This window comes from Lacerta agilis, chromosome 12 (assembly GCF_009819535.1).
Source record: "Lacerta agilis isolate rLacAgi1 chromosome 12, rLacAgi1.pri, whole genome shotgun sequence".
Taxonomy (NCBI): domain Eukaryota; kingdom Metazoa; phylum Chordata; class Lepidosauria; order Squamata; family Lacertidae; genus Lacerta; species Lacerta agilis.
Genome location: NC_046323.1, coordinates 835,983 through 851,943, shown reverse-complemented (window position 1 = coordinate 851,943; position 15,961 = coordinate 835,983). Strand labels below are relative to the sequence as shown.

Here is a 15,961-nt window from a genome sequence, read left to right as displayed (position 1 = left end):
ATGGTTCTGATATGTTTGCAAATGTATTGCTCGTTTCCTGAGCACTTCTCAGATGCAAAACTGAAGTTTCTACAACTGAAAGGATCTGCTTCCTCTTTTCCAGACTTAGGGCGCATGTACAGCCTTGTGTCTCGAATCCAAGATGGCCTTGGGGAGCTGAAGAGACTTTTAGAAACACACATCCATAGCCAGGGTCTCTCTGCCATTGAAAAGTGTGGAGAAGCTGCTCTTAATGCAAGTATTTCTTCCAAAGGAACTTTGATATCTTGAATATCTGGGCACATTACCCCAGATTCACCATAAGTTTGATAAGGAGTTGAAAGAGCAAGAGATAGACCAACTGCAGTGTAAGAATTACTAGACTTTTCCTGCAGGGTCAGGAATATCTACAGGGACTTCAAACATTGCTGATTCCGGACTGGTTCTGTAATAGGCGGTGACAGTATACGGCTGGGTGGGGTGGGGTGGGTGAGTGCCCCGTGACCTCTCAAGTTGTAGTCTCGTGCTGTGATGCAAACTGAGCTAAAGAGAAATGATGGCTTCAAAATACGGCTTTAAAAAGCTTAAATGCATCTCTGCCTGATAATAGACTGGTGCTCTTACTTCATCCAACCTTGGGTATTTTTTCTTTGATAAAAAGGGAGTCATTGTATGTGAGATCCTGAGCCGCTTGGCCAGTGAACTTGCCCTAAGGAAGTAGACAAGTGACTTGTTGAAGATATCCTGGTCTCCCGTGGCTATAAGCATCTTCTTATTTTCAATTATTGCTTGTGTTTTTGTGAAGTTTTTATCAGTCAGGATTTGCATTTTACAATCATTTTTTGATATTATAGGGTCCAGGGGTGTTAAGTTTTCTTCAAGTAAGGTGAGCTTGCATTTTGGTGAAGTAATCAAAGGATTTTTCTGTCGGAAGAAATGATGAGGTGTTCAGTGTAGTATGTTTTTCTGAAACTTAACACTCAGTCAAGTTCTCCTTTTGAAATGTCTTTATTTTTTTATAGTTGTTTAAGTGCTGAAAAATTTGCCCTAAATCTGTAGCTGTGAGAGAATTCTGTACATAGGGCAAGTTTGTCATCGCCCTCTCTAATTTCTAGGATCCCAAAATGTATGTACAGACCGTGTTGGATGTCCATAAGAAATACAATGCACTGGTCATGTCTGCTTTCAACAATGATGCTGGCTTTGTGGCTGCTCTAGACAAGGTAAATGGACTTAAACTTTGTAGTTGTCCTTGATAATTACTCATTTTGAGGATGTCTGCAAGTTTAACTTCTTTGTGTGTATCACAGGCTTGTGGTCGATTTATAAATAACAACGCAGTAACAAAAATGGCCCAGTCATCCAGTAAATCCCCAGAGCTGTTGGCACGGTATTGTGACTCTCTGCTAAAGAAAAGGTATGTGTTGCATGGTGACTTCTGCAAGTTAGTCGTAGACTAGAATTGTTCACACACCATTCATGAAATGAAACGCCATTCTAACTGTTGATCAAGGAGTCTTGTGCACACTTCTAATCTTTGCCTGTAGCTGGGGAAACGTACTGTATTTGTAGGTTTCAGTCTGGTTATTCCTACATGTTAACCTCCTTCTATCCCTTACACACAGAAAAATTTGTCAGAAATGCTTAGCTACATTACCTTTCTGGGTGCCCTCTTTGACTCAGGATTTTCCCCAGGGAGAGACTGAAACTGTGTACTCTTTATTGAGGATGCAGTCTTCCAGGATTAAGAAAAATCTTGCGCTAAAATATCTGCAGGATTTGCTGGTTCAATCATTCATAACTCACAGCAGTAAAGAGGGTAGGTAAACGGAGTAGCAGTATAGCGAGAGATCAGTGTCCAGTCTGTCTGGGGAAGACTAACATTCCTGTTGGTACAATGCTTGGGAATGGTTAGATACTGCTTAATTGTTCTGAACTGCTGCCTTCTGGAGAGCTTTATTGCACAACTAAGCTGTGCGTACCCCGAGCTTGTTGTACTGGAAAATAAAGGAGATTTTATGAGTTGCAAATGGTAAGGATGCTGAACTGTAACAAAAACGATGCCCTTTTTACCACAGCTCAAAGAATCCAGAGGAGGCCGAGCTTGAAGACACACTCAATCAAGTGGTAAGATGCTTACTCACTCTAAGCTGTATTCTGCATTCAAGTAATTCTTTTTGCAGACGCTTTAGAATGAAAATTAAATGAAGATTGAGTGAATCGTGGAAGAAAACTTGCCCACATCCATGCATATGTTTGTCACAACCCTTGAAAATAATTAAAGCGAACATTGGTTTGTGTATGCTTACATTTATGTAAATTTATATTGTGCTGCATGTTCTCAACGATTTGAAAGGCCAAATTTCCCATCTTAAATGTTTTTAAAAGTGTTATAATATTTTAGTGAGCTGAAAGTTGAGATTTTGCCTTGAATACTTTTGAATTGTTTGCATTTAGAAAATAATACTAAGAACACATGCTTTTTCCAGATGGTTGTCTTTAAGTATATTGAAGACAAAGACGTATTTCAAAAATTCTATGCCAAAATGTTGGCAAAACGGCTTGTGCACCAGAACAGTGCTAGTGATGATGCTGAGGCAAGCATGATCTCCAAATTGAAGGTGAGTTGTGCTTGGGCCTCTCCCTCACCACCTTCCTTTCCAGGATTACACTGCAAAGCAGCCCCTCCAGAAGGTGCTAGAATACAGTTTCCATCCCCCTGGCTGTCATCTATGCTGGTGGAGACGGGGGGGGGGGGGAGACAGATATGGCTCCCCACCCCCACAGTAAAAGAAAAATACATAAGCATGCTGGTTGGGTTTTCTCTTTTTTATGTACTGGGATTCTTACATACCTCCTTTACTAGAGTTAGATGGCTGTAGAATAGTAATCAGCCTCCGAACCGCTCACCAAACTTTCTTAGTGAATGTTGCTGAAACATTCATAGGCCAAAAGAGCCTCTTCAATTCTGTCACACAGCGACTCCTGGTGATTCATTTGTGTGGCTGCCAATGGCTGGGAAGAGCCTGCAGAGTGGCTGCTACTCTGTGGTCTTAGTTTGGGGTTTATTCAGGATAATTAAACAGCATAAGAACCATGAAGCTCTTAGGTATAGTATCAAACTCATTACGTTAATGCTGACTGGTGTCAGCTCTACAGTCTCAGGTCAGAGATATTTTCCAGCCCTGCCATTTGGGTTTTTTTTTTTTTTTAAGACCACCTACGTGTGAAGCCCGTTCTCTGCCACTGAACTACAGCATCCCAAGTAAGCTCTCAAAAGTGACAGTCTGGGCTTTTCTCAATTGTCTACATGCCTGTGAAAAACAAAAGCGAGTGAGGTGAAGCAGCAATCCAACTTTCCCATTAGGTTTGCCTTTGGGGAACCCATTCTAGCCCACTGGCTGGTGGGGTCAAATTAGCAAGAGGAGGGGGGATCATAACACTTGTGTGTCGGTCTTCTGCAACTTGAGATAGACCTCAACCATGACAAATTACAAATTGATTGCTGTGCGGTTGCTCTTTCTCTTGGCTTGGCTGTGTTCTAGTTCTGCTCAGCTAGGGATGCCTTACATCTGGAATTTCTGCCTTTTTAAATAGGTGGGTTTTGTTGTTGGTAGTTTCTACTATTGGATAATTTTGGAAACTGAGTCCTGCTGTAAGATGTGTGGGTCTTTTCCCCTCTTTCATATACTGTTCTGTGGTTAATTACAGCAAGCTTGTGGCTTTGAGTACACCTCAAAGCTTCAGAGGATGTTCCAAGATATTGGTGTAAGCAAAGACTTGAATGAGCAGTTTAAAAAGCACCTGTCCAATTCGGAGCCATTGGATTGTAAGTTAATCTAACTATTTGTTTTAAAACCTCAATGCTTGAGTAGCCATATTTCTTTTTTCATGTGATGAAAGTGAACAATTGATGAAGAAATGACAATTCTTGCTCTCAAGAACAGATTAAGCAAGTGTTGGTAAAATGTGTCTGAGTCGAGCCAAGTGTCTTGTGCCAGAGGTGTCGGTTGTCTTGTAGCTTTGGTTAATTCAGAAGTGCATTGGACATACTATTTGTGCAGCTGTTAAAACTCGCTCATATTTGGTCTAATTTGGCAAGAGCCATTGTAATTCAAAATGTGATCTATTAGTCCCTAAGTTTTAAATATAAGCCTATTTAATCTTCCCCAATACAGTGGTGCCCCGCTAGACGAAAATAATTCGTCCTGCGAAAATTTTTGTCTAGCAGGTTTTTCGTCTAGCGAAGCGGCAATGACAGCCACGCTTTCGCTAAACGAAAAAAAAAGACGAAAATTTTTCATCTTGCGAGGCAGCCCCATTGACTTTTTCGTCTAGCGGGGCAGCCTTCCGCTAGACGAATGCCTTCATCTAGCGAGTTTTTCGTCTAGCGGGGCACCACTGTACATTTTTATTTGAAAGAATAGAAGGCTCTGTTTTTAGATATTCAGTATATAAATACTGAAAGAGTGTATATGTGTTTTCCTTTCTTCTCTTCCAGTGGACTTTAGCATACAGGTTCTCAGCTCCGGATCTTGGCCCTTCCAAATGTCTTGTGCATTTGCTCTCCCCTCAGAGGTGGGTGTATTAGTGTTTTAAGCTTGCATTTCCATTTACATGAGAGTTGTAATCTGTGGGACCATTGAAGTCTGGTGAAGCCAAGGTGCTTTGTGCAATCCCCGCCTCCCACACCTGTGAGGTGTACAGTTCAGTGAGCACTTACTACAATGTGTTCAGTCTGGATGAGAACCGTCTGTAAATTGCTCCTTAAACACTTGAAATGGTGGGGTATTAGTGGGTGGGTGTCACTGATGTAAAGCAGACCAAGAATCATAGAATGGTAGAGTCAGAAGGGACTCCCAGAGTCATCTAGTCCAACTCCCTGCAGTGCAGGAATCACAACACCCCAGAGAGGTCCGGTGAAACACGTTGAACTGTGATGTCATATGCTCAGATTTTACAATGAATTACTGTCCCAGCCACTCCACTTCGTTTCGGGAACAGTCCACTTTCTGTGCTAGGCAACACTTGAATCTCTGCAGTCAAAAGAAAGGGAACTGTTGCCTTCTGTCTGTATGCTTGCTTTTGGACTGCCTTCCTCAATAAGAACCAGGCAGTTCTTGCAGAATTGCTGGTGGATGAATGATGCACAGTAGCGGGGAGTGGAAGAGGATGTGGGGAGGAGTCAAAAGTGAGCAACTGGCTGCAAAGTGTAGCTGTAAGGGAGGGGAATGAAACAAAATAATTTAAATAGGATGCTATTCTGAAACCTAAGATACCCTTTTTATTACGGTCAGTGAAATAAGCTGGGCAGTTATGTTAGATCAGGAATCTGGAACTACAGTAAAGAAGGCATATTCTGAATGTAATTAGGTGCCTTAATTAAACTAGTGTATTTATTTGGAACTGTCTCTCTTCTGGTCCGGGTGGATTCTTCTCTAGCTGTCTGGGTTAGCTGTAATGGAGTAAAAATATAAAGGGAGAATTCTCCTGCTCTCTTAAGTCAGTGGCTAATTGCAGCAGGTATTTTGAGGGAAGTCTGAACTCAGTGAGGCAGTTGAGGGACTGACCTTAGTGACCTTCAGGGGACAAGCCCTTGTTGGGAACCCAGGGAACATCATAAGGGTTTTTTTCTGTTATAGTGCAGGAGCTTACTGCAAATTGTTTCAATTCTATTACATGCATATTGCAAATGCCCTTTAGTTTTTCTATGAAGATATGCTGATAAAAAGGTCTAATCTGATTTTAAAACTAGGTTGGTAAAATAAGGCTGAAAATGTGACATTTACATGGCTGTGTTTTTGCTTTGCTTTGCAATATGTAGCTGGAGCGCAGTTACCAGAGATTTACTGCTTTTTATGCTAGTCGCCATAGTGGAAGAAAACTGACCTGGTTGTATCAGCTCTCCAAAGGGGAACTGGTTACCAATTGCTTCAAAAACAGATACACTTTACAGGTAAGGTGCCCCCTTGTGCTGTTGATATGAAGGTTCTACAAGTAATCAGTAACTGAGTACAGAGTTCGTAGGATTGTAGAGTTGGAGGGGACCCCAAGGTCCAACCCTCTACAATGCAGGAATCTCAGCCAAAGCATCCAGGACAGATTGCCACCCAACCTCTGCTTTAAAACCTCCAAGGAAGGAGAGTCCACTAGCTCTTGTGAGAGTCCATTCCACAAATTTAGAAATCTGTACTTGACTGCTGCTCTTAGAGTTACATTTGCATATGGAGAGCAGCTTGCGGAAGCTGCTTTATCTCCCAGAATAAGGAAATATAGCGGCAGGAGTGAGGTCTGGTTAGGTGCCAAGGGGTGAAACACAGGAGCTGAAGCTCTCCTCAGGTTCATTTTTATGCTGCCTGTTAATGCTTTGAATAGCCACTTTCTTCTCCCTCCCCTGCATCGTTCTCCCTTCTATAAGGCTCTTGGCTGGCTCTCGATAGCAAAGCCCTGGGCATATACATGCACCCATGTGCCCATTTTAGGAGTCCTTGGGGAAGGGTGCTCTGTAAAGCCCAAATAGCTGACGCTTCCAGCTGGCTCATTTGAATCCATTTGTTTGATAAAAGCAGGCATGTCCAAAGTCCGTTTCAGGGGCCTGATTCGGCCCCTGTGGCAGTTTATTTCCTGGGGTAAAATCGTAAAAAAAAACCACCTCAACAACTTCAATCCCAAAAAAAAAGGTTAACAACTTTGGCATGTTCACTTCATCAAATCTGGCCCTCTTTGAAAAAAAGTTTGGACACCCCTGGAAAGGGACTGAAATGCAGCTGAGCTCTTTCGTTCATTTGTCTGCTTTGTGTCCTGAGGCTCTTGGTGGGGAGAAAGTCTTTGGGAACATTTCATGAATAGGCTTTTATTCATAATCTATAGATTTTTAAAAATGATTAGTACCTAGGAGGAAGGGGTTTTTAAAAATATGAATTTGTACGAAAAGCAGAATGGCTGAGTACGAAAAGCAGAAGAGGTTTGTTCTAGAGTTTGCTTTGCTTTTTGTATGAAGCAGTAAAATAATTTGGATTTTATTTCAAATACAACATTTGTCCCATTTTTTTCTTGAAGGCATCTACATTCCAAATGGCAATCTTGCTGCAATATAACACAGAAGATGCCTACACTGTTCAACAACTGACAGACAGTACTCAGATAAAAATGGTAAGCGTTTGTTACGTTCACAGTAGGTTTCCCAAGCATTTGTTTTTGCTGTAGGCCTCTGGAAACCCAACAATATTCTCACTTTTATTGCACTTTGGAGGCTTTTTTTATTCCAAAATTTAGATCTTGACAATTTCGCCTTTCATTTTAAAAAGAAAACAGGCTTCCTAGCTCTGACGACTAATGGCTTGAAAGACATTAATATGGTGAAGGATCAGGGAAACCTTCAAAGCCATAAAAGGGTTCTTCTTGGATTTGGTTGAGGGAGATAGAGCTGGAGTGCCCTAGATAAGAAACTCTTTGACCTTCCCCATATCTAGTAGAAGAAATACCCCTCCCCACTCTCTCACTATATGTAAGGGTCTGGTGACTTCTGTTTCAGTGTATCTGAAGAAGTGTGCAGGCACATGAAAGCTCATACCAAGAACAAACTTAGTTGGTCTCTAAGGTGCTACTGGAAGGAATATTTTATTTTGTTTTAATCTGCACCATTCCACTTTTGTTGATGTTGAATTTGGGTTACCTTCAAGCGTAAATTTTATATTGTTCATTTTATATTTGGCCCTTCTTCACAGTGCAGAGCCCAGGATGGCATTTTGCTTTTCTTAATTTTGCCTTTCGTTAGGGTATAATATTTGAGGGAGGGGAAACCTAACACATTAATGCAGCTATGCGCTTGCAGAGAAGCACTCTGCTTTCTTCCCCATCAGCCGCAAAATAAGTATGTGTGCTCCTAACTATAAATGGAATGAAGGACTAATATTTTCCCCTTCCCTTCATCTTTTAGGATATTTTGGGACAAGTTCTACAGATTTTGCTAAAGTCAAAGTTACTGGTAAGTCCTCTTGATTTGTTTGGTTAGGATGTGAAAGAAATGATTTATTGACAACATTTTCCTGCATTGTTTCTATTGTTTGTAGGTGTTGGAAGATGAAAATGCAAATGTCGATGAGGTGGAGTTGAAGCCAGATACCTTAATAAAACTTTATCTTGGTTACAAAAAGTAAGGAAGATCAACTAATACAAGCCATTTATGCATAACCATATAAGATTTCTTTCTCAGAACTGTGTAATTTGTTGCAGTATATTTTTAGAATTTCAAATACTGTTTTACAATGAATGAATTTTGAAAGAACTTGTGAGCTCCTATTGTTCAGTCCCTGCTCCTGCCCACCTAGCAGTTCAAAAGCACACCAAAGTGCAAGTAGATAAATAGGTACCGCTCCAGCGGGAAGGTAAACGGCGTTTTCGTGCGCTGCTCTGGTTTCTCCAGAAGCGGCTTAGTCATGCTGGCCACATGACCTGGAAGCTTACGCCAGCTCCGTCGGCCATTAATGTGAGATGACTGCCACAACCCCAGAGTCATCTGCAACTGGACTTAACGGTCAGGGGTCCTTTATCTTTAGAAATTTAATAAATAATAATAATAAAATTAATGATTGGGGTAAAAAGCCTTTTGAATCTGCCATAAGGTGGATTAGTGCTTCTGGCAAATGCTACTTGTTGGAAGAATAGTGATTGCTGCTGCTGCTACTGTTAATTTACTGTTATCATTAATAATTTGATTTGTTACCTGCCCTACACCCTAAGGTGCCCTGGGTACAGGTGCCAGGCCACAACAATTCAAAGCACAGCATTAAAAACAGTTTAAAAGAAATTTCAATGACAAAAGTAGAAGAGGTCCTAAAAATATACACCTCAGGTATAGTTGCAGGAAATTGTTTAGCGAAGGTGCTAGACACACCTCTGGGGAGGGAGTTCCACAACTTCACTGGGAATGCCCTCGTTTAGTCACATTTGAAAATAACTTGGATGTTAATATTGTGATTCTAAATGGTTGAGTTGGCTTGCAAGTAAGCATAAATGTAAGAAAGTGCATATATGGGAATATTTAAAGAATACGATTGGAACCATTGTATCTCCTTGGAAATGCCTTTATATCAGTTTTTTTTTAATGAAAATGGGGCCAAAATAAACAAGCCACCTTGATTACTCAGAAGTGGTAAGGGAAATGCTCAGGAAAGAGCAGTGTCAATTTTTGGTTCAGATTGCATTGTCTCCCCTGCAGCCCCTTACTGTCCCCTGCGCATTTCCCCTGCCATTTAAAGACTTATTGCAGCCTTCTACTTAATGCGAATGCAAGAGAAGTCCTGCTGTGTCCGTCCCAGTGGCCCATCCATCCAGTGTCCTTCTACCAAAGTCCATGTCTTCGAGTGCCTTCCACAAGATACTCCAGCTGCCCTGGGCAGAGGGCTGATTCAGAACACACTGGAGGGAGAGTCTGCCTTCTGCCTTTGGCATGGGGCTGCCTTAGCAACTACAAGAAGACCTTCTGGCATTATCTTGCACAGGAGCATCTGGGCAGGCAGTGGCCTGGGAGGTGGAGAGGGAGGGAGGGAGGGAGGGAGCCTGTGTGCTGGGGAGGGGGAGAGGCTGTGGCCAACCCCAGGATGCTTGCAGCCCTCGGCCAAAGGAGAACATTCCTCAATGCACCTAATAAAAAGAAAAAAGGCAAAGCCAGTAAGTGGAATAGGACTCATACATTTTTTATCTAGTAAAATTTCCAGGCAGTTCTATAGCTGTTGTTTTTCTTCATTTGTGCATTGTAAAGTTATTTATCTGCCTTTCTCTTGGCAGCAAAAAATTGCGAGTGAACATAAATGTGCCAATGAAGACTGAGCAGAAACAAGAACAGGAAGCTACACATAAGAATATAGAGGAAGACCGAAAACTACTAATCCAGGTGACTTGGAATAGGTAGTTCAGGAACTTGGACCATGTGCAGAAGTTCTCAATATTGCTTATCTTTATCTAGTGGGATTCTCCTTGTTCTCATGGCTGGCAGAATTCTGAAATAATTTTGCTTTTAACAGAACTTACCTCTGCAATGGTTAATATTGGTGATTAGCAAAGTGAAATTACAGAAGACTCTTTTTTGGAAGAGCCCCACAAGAGCTAAAGGGGCTTCATTCCCAGGATTGGGCAGATGTTTGTGTCAGAAGTGTACAGATTGATGGCTGTAAGCAGGAAGGGAAATGCCAGAGTTGGACCCATTGCTCCATCTCGCTCCAGAAGGTCTATTTGGACGGGCTCTTGGAAACCTCCAATCTTTCCCAGACCAGCTGCCTGAGGCCTCCAACGAGGTGTGCCCCGGATTGAGCAGTGGCCCTTTTGCATGCAGAACATACCTCCTGCTGCTCAGATGTCCCTTAGAGAACTGCCCATGGGGCAGAATGCATGCCTGCAGCATTTAAATACCTTTTATAAAATGGTATAAAATGCTCATTAAAATGGCAATGAAAACAGTTTAGAAACAGTAGACATAATAAAATGAATACCAACACTTTTCAAAGCAAGTGCACATACAAAAGTACACGTCTGCTTCAGCTTATCTAAACAAACGGAAAAAGGTTTTTTGAGACAGTCGAATGGCGGCGGCACTTGTCCAGGTATTTTAGTGACTCCCACATTCAATTCCAGCTCTCCGTCCTCCATGCAATCCAGTCTCTTGACTAGATTGAGGGAAAACAAAATAAAATAAAAATTCCTTCCAGTAGCACCTTAGAGACCAACTAAATTTGTTCTTGGTATGAGCTTTCGTAGGGAATTGCTCATTGATCTTGTGGGATATCTAATGCAGAGCTGGCTTTTAAATTTACTAAGTGTGGGTGATACTATAAAGGAAATATTCTGCCATGTAGGAATTTAAGATTGTGTGTTCCAAACACATAAGTGAGAAACATTTAAACTGCAGTATATAAATTTTATGAAATAAAGTATGAAGGGGGGAAATCTATAAGACTGGCTATTTCTGCTGAAATGTTCCTATAGCCAAATGGATTTCTTTTGCTGTAAAACATGGTCTCCATAATAACAACAACTAAGAAGGCTTTTCGGTGATTGGTCAAAAGTCTTTGGTAACCAGTGGCTGATCTTGGATGAGTAAAATGACCCCCCCCCTCCTTTGCATGCTAGGCTGCCATTGTAAGGATTATGAAGATGAGAAAAGTCCTGAAACACCAGCAGTTGCTGGGAGAAGTTCTCACACAACTGTCATCAAGGTTCAAGCCACGAGTTCCAGTAATAAAGGTTTGTCTAAAGAGCCATCTTGTACTGTAGTTGGAAAAATAAATCTTTCTCCTGAAGTATGCATTTGCAGCCCTTTCCACATATAGGGATTAGCATAAAATATACCAAGCTTCAAGTAGAATTATGACACTGTCTGATCCTGTTTCATTATATTTCAATGTAAAACTTTCAGCAACACTTTAAAGGGTGCTTCCACACGACAGGTTTCCATGGTGTCTAATCTCACATCACCTTCATCCAAATCACAGCTCCTACTACCCCATTTAAATATGGATTTTTCCTTTTTGCAGCAAATCCAAGAAATAAAATCAGCACCTGCAGTCTGTGCTTGTCTAGAAGCTGGTTAGTGCATTTTTGGTGGGGTTGGTCACATGTGGCTACAGTTCCAGATGACCTCTCTCTCCACACTACCAGTTTGCTCCTCCTCTGGACACAAGCTGCCCGGTGTGCCCATTTCCACCAATTGCTTCATCCTGAAGACAGCTCCAAATTTCAGCAGCCCCTTTTGGAGGAGCTGCTTGCTCAAGATCTCCACACAGTAGACTTCAGGTTTTGGGAAGGCTGTAGCTTAGTCGTCAAGTACTTGCCTTGCAAGGAGACCCCAGGTCCAACCCCCAGCAGCATCTCCTGGTCAATTTGGGAGAGACTCCTGCCTGAAATCCTGGAGAGCCGCTGCTGGTCATTGTAGACAATACAGAGGTAGATCCACCAGTGCTCTATAAGACAGCTTCGTCTTGCATTTCAGTGCTTGGGGTTGTGGGGCATTGGCAGTGAAATCAAGGGTGGTTGTTTAAATGTATTGCAAGGGAAAACTGAAATTTTGGCAAACTGACCTAGGATCAGGTGACTTGTGGACATGCACCCCTGGCTCTTGTGCAAGAGCACCACATAGAGACCACCATTCCTTATCTCCCAATATATTGTCTTTGACTATTTTTTGTTACAACAGCACCAGCTGTTCTTTTGCTCTTGCAAAAGTTGCCTGCCTTTTGCAGTTCAAAAAGGACTTCACTCTTTTCACTATTCACATTCTGATGCCTTGCAGGGAATAGTGCCACCCAGGAAATAGTGCCACCCAAGTTGGAAAGGTTTCCTGCCTGAAAATACCTCGCTCTCCCTTCCCCCCGTTTGTGTGTGCGCGCACAATATTTATATAATTCCATAGCTACTATAATTACAATCCACAATTTCTTGTGGAAAGCCATGGTTGTTGTTGTTTTTGTTGTTGTGTGTTTTTTCTTTTTTAAAGTTGCTCTTACAAACACTTTTTATAAGCTGTAACGAAGATTACTGTTACCAAATGCAGATGACTGCTAGTATTGGGGAAATAAATCGTGACACAGTGTAACATGTCATGTGTTGTTCATCTGAGGTTGTATTTACCTAATTTTAAGACCTAAGGCAGTGTTTTTCAACCTTTTTTGGGCAAAGGCACACTTGTTTCATGAAAAAAATCACGAGGCACACCACCATTAGATAACAATAATAGTAGTAGTAGTAATAATAAAAATGATAATTCTTCTCATGTCTGAATTGAGCATGTGAAGATGGCGCACCTTGCCCCGGCCCCACCAGGCTAATAATAATAAATAACAACTATAGTACTAGTCAGGACTCTCCCCCCAGCCACAGGAACTCAGTTCTGGCACCTCTCAGGTGGGCGCCTTCGCCATTATAAGAGAACGAGGGAAGGCGTCCGTGATGAGTTCCAGGCTCCAGCACCTCTTTTTCTAGAAAAATAGCATTGGTAGCAGCAGATGCCCCAATGCTAGGTAGGCAGCAGAGGTAGGAGGCGGTGTCGTAGCGGCGGCCGCCTCGCCCCGCACGGCGCACGGGGGTCAGCCAGTTGCTCCACTCGCGCAGTGCCCAGATGTTGGGCACGCAGCTCAGGTGTCGGCACAGCTGCAAGAAGCTGCCGGGCTGCCGCTGCACCCGCAGCCGCCACTCAGCCAGTCCCGAGGACGGCGGGAGGTGCTCGGCTGGCAGCAGGCGGGCCGGGCCCGCGGTGGTAGCGGCGGCGGCGGCATCAGCCACCGGCCCGGGCAGTACCAAGAGGACTCCGGCTTCTTCGAAGGCCTCGCGGATGGCGCAGAGGCGGAAGGCCACGTCTCCCGGCAGCGGCGAGCCCAGCTCCGGGCGCTCAGCAGCGAAGAGCGGCGCCCTCGGGCACTCGCCCCGCACTGAGCCCAGTCCGCAGCGCGGCCCGCCTGCCAGCAGCTGCAGCCAGTCGGACGAGAAGTCGGCCGCGTCCGCCACGCCGCCCGCGAAGACGTGAGCACTGGGCAGGAAGGCGCTCCGCGGGCTCCGCCGCAGGAGGAGCAGCTCATAGTCAAAGGCGCCCGCCGCCGCCGTGGGCCGAGGGGGAGACGCGCCCAGCCCACCTGCCGCTAGCAGCAGCGTCGCCACCTCCCGCCAGTGCCGCAACCGCCTGCCCATGTTTTCCCACGGAACACCAGGCAACATCTCGCGGCACACTAGTGTGCCGCGGAACAGTGGTTGAAAAACACTGACCTAAGGAACAGATGGTTGTTAGTATGCCCTCATATGTAAAACCACAGAATTCAAGGGTGTGCTTTCTTTTCCCCATGACTGTAAATTCTTTTTTGAATACAGTAAGCCCTTAACTTACACAGGGGATCACGCCTAAAGCCAAAATACATTGGGAGCAATGGCAGGTGGGATTGCTCAAAGTCTTTTTTTCCCCAGATGCCCACCCTCTTTTTATTTATTACTATTTTGCCAAGCATGTGAAAATGAATGATGTGCAGGAGCTAAATGCATCTAAGTTGTGGGCTGCTCAGGAGATGAGACCCAGCAGAACCCTCTGGCTCCATGCAGTGCCTGCTGCGCTTATGTCGTCTCCGAGGACATTTAACTTGGTCCAGACTTGGGATGCTGGTGCTACTGCCTCTAGCCTGTTCCCCCTCTATTGCTACCTAAGGTCTATTAAAAAATACTACAGTACTGAAGTTGTACTATAGCATAGTGCTGTATTTTACGTACTGTATTCTTCCGTGTATAAGACTGTTTCTCCCCTAAAAAATAATGTCCAAAATTTGGGGGCATCTTATACATAGATCCCCCGCCCCATTTTCTTAAATCGGGAGTCCCCAAAAATAGACAGAAAAATATGGTGCTTCCCCCCCCCCCTAAAATGGCTATGAACAATGTCACATCTTTCCGTTTTCAGAAGTGCATTGACATTCTAATAGAGAAGGAATACTTGGAGCGAGTGGATGGCGAGAAGGACACCTACAGTTACTTGGCTTAACGGTTCTCAGCAGCTGTCTGGGTGGCAAGTAGTTAAGTGATTGAAAAAATGAGAACAGAACTTGTTGGCCTGCTGCCGTCTGGACCTCCATTTTTATAACCAAGACTAGGACTTCCATCTGCCAGTCTTGGAATTACATCAGACCTGCTCAGGATTGATACATTTCAAGTATGTAAATATGGACACCAATGCCATTTAACCTAATTTAAGAACAGAAAGGAATCCGAAACCTCCCTTGGAGGTTGCATGCTACTTGCATTTAAATCAATACATTGGCTATACAGCAAACAGTTGTTGCCAGGCAGCATTTATACATACATGTTGGCAGCAGTTTGAGAGAGTCTAATTTGGCCCATGTGTAATCTGCTATAAAATCATTTGTATAGTGTGTTTCATTTTTTAATGTGTGATAAATAAAAACTTAAAACTTTCTGTACAAGTTGCATTTGGTTTTATTGTTAAGTTCCATGAGTTCTTTCTTAAATGTAAATAAAAGGTATAATTATGAAAGCCAGCTAAACTAGTCGTGTGTTGCTTTTCGTATTGCTTCTAGTGCTGTCAAAGTTTGAAGTCTGAAGTTTGCCCAAAACTTTTATTGCAATGTGAAAAGTGAGAGTGGGGGTTTAAAGGAATCTTTCTTTGGTCAGAAAATCCCTCTTCCATCTGAAATTAATATGGGTGTTACGAATCCAACTTTCCCCAATAATCATGCACTTTCATAGGCACCAATTATACCCAGGTGGATGAATACATCATCATAATTATTATCAGATATGTTGGCGTGTGATATTTAGCACATGTGGGGCACACAAGCAGCTGCCTGGCCATAATACACACAGTGACTTTAAAGCCCCAGGATGGTACTGTATATGGAAACACGCCATGATTATTTACAGATACAGGGACATGTGACATGGCATTACAGTTGATTCAAACTTCAAGCATAGTGACTCAACAAGATGATATGAGCACAGTTCATGGTCATTAAAATAGAGACAGCTTTGAGCAATTCTAATTTTTAGAAATTTCAAAGTTTGTCAGTTGCATATAAACTGCATAGAAATCAGGTAGAAATTTGGACGCAAGTTAAAATGATTTCAGTTTTTAATAAATCCATGCTGATTAAGATTGTTCAGGTTATTGAACTTAATGGTTGGAGCATTCTTAGTGGATGATGGTCCATCAAAGGGGCTATTGTGGCTACCTAACATCCACGGCAGAAAACACACACAAATTCAAGGAAGTAGGGCCACTGAATATCCCCAGTCCATTTCCTGCTTTTTATCTGGGCAGCTGATTTTTTCCGTCTCTGCTTTTTAGTCCTTAGGACTAATACTGTGTGTTTCATGAGTCTCAAGTGTGTGTGCTGACTTGGCAGCATCAAACACGGTTGCTGTGATACACCCAATCTCACTGCTTGGAATAAGGCTTGCTGCCACCAAAGCACACTCCAAATTTGCCTTTTCTAAA

The 15,961-nt window shown here is 43.0% G+C and overlaps 1 protein-coding gene across 1 annotated transcript in view; it reads left to right on the top strand.

The window, feature by feature from the left end:
• Positions 1-15,006, top strand: part of CUL1 (cullin 1) — a 47,866-nt gene extending 32,860 nt beyond the window's left edge. The window contains exons 9-22 of the mRNA XM_033164864.1: positions 104-234; positions 1,095-1,202; positions 1,290-1,396; positions 2,058-2,106; positions 2,469-2,600; positions 3,691-3,808; positions 4,481-4,557; positions 5,804-5,935; positions 7,039-7,131; positions 7,919-7,966; positions 8,052-8,134; positions 9,769-9,874; positions 11,107-11,220; positions 14,411-15,006. Coding sequence (XP_033020755.1) covers positions 104-234; positions 1,095-1,202; positions 1,290-1,396; positions 2,058-2,106; positions 2,469-2,600; positions 3,691-3,808; positions 4,481-4,557; positions 5,804-5,935; positions 7,039-7,131; positions 7,919-7,966; positions 8,052-8,134; positions 9,769-9,874; positions 11,107-11,220; positions 14,411-14,491 — 1,379 coding nt within the window. The 3' untranslated portion in view covers positions 14,492-15,006. The remainder of the gene's footprint in view (positions 1-103; positions 235-1,094; positions 1,203-1,289; positions 1,397-2,057; positions 2,107-2,468; positions 2,601-3,690; positions 3,809-4,480; positions 4,558-5,803; positions 5,936-7,038; positions 7,132-7,918; positions 7,967-8,051; positions 8,135-9,768; positions 9,875-11,106; positions 11,221-14,410) is intronic.
• The last annotated feature ends 955 nt before the right edge of the window (positions 15,007-15,961 follow it).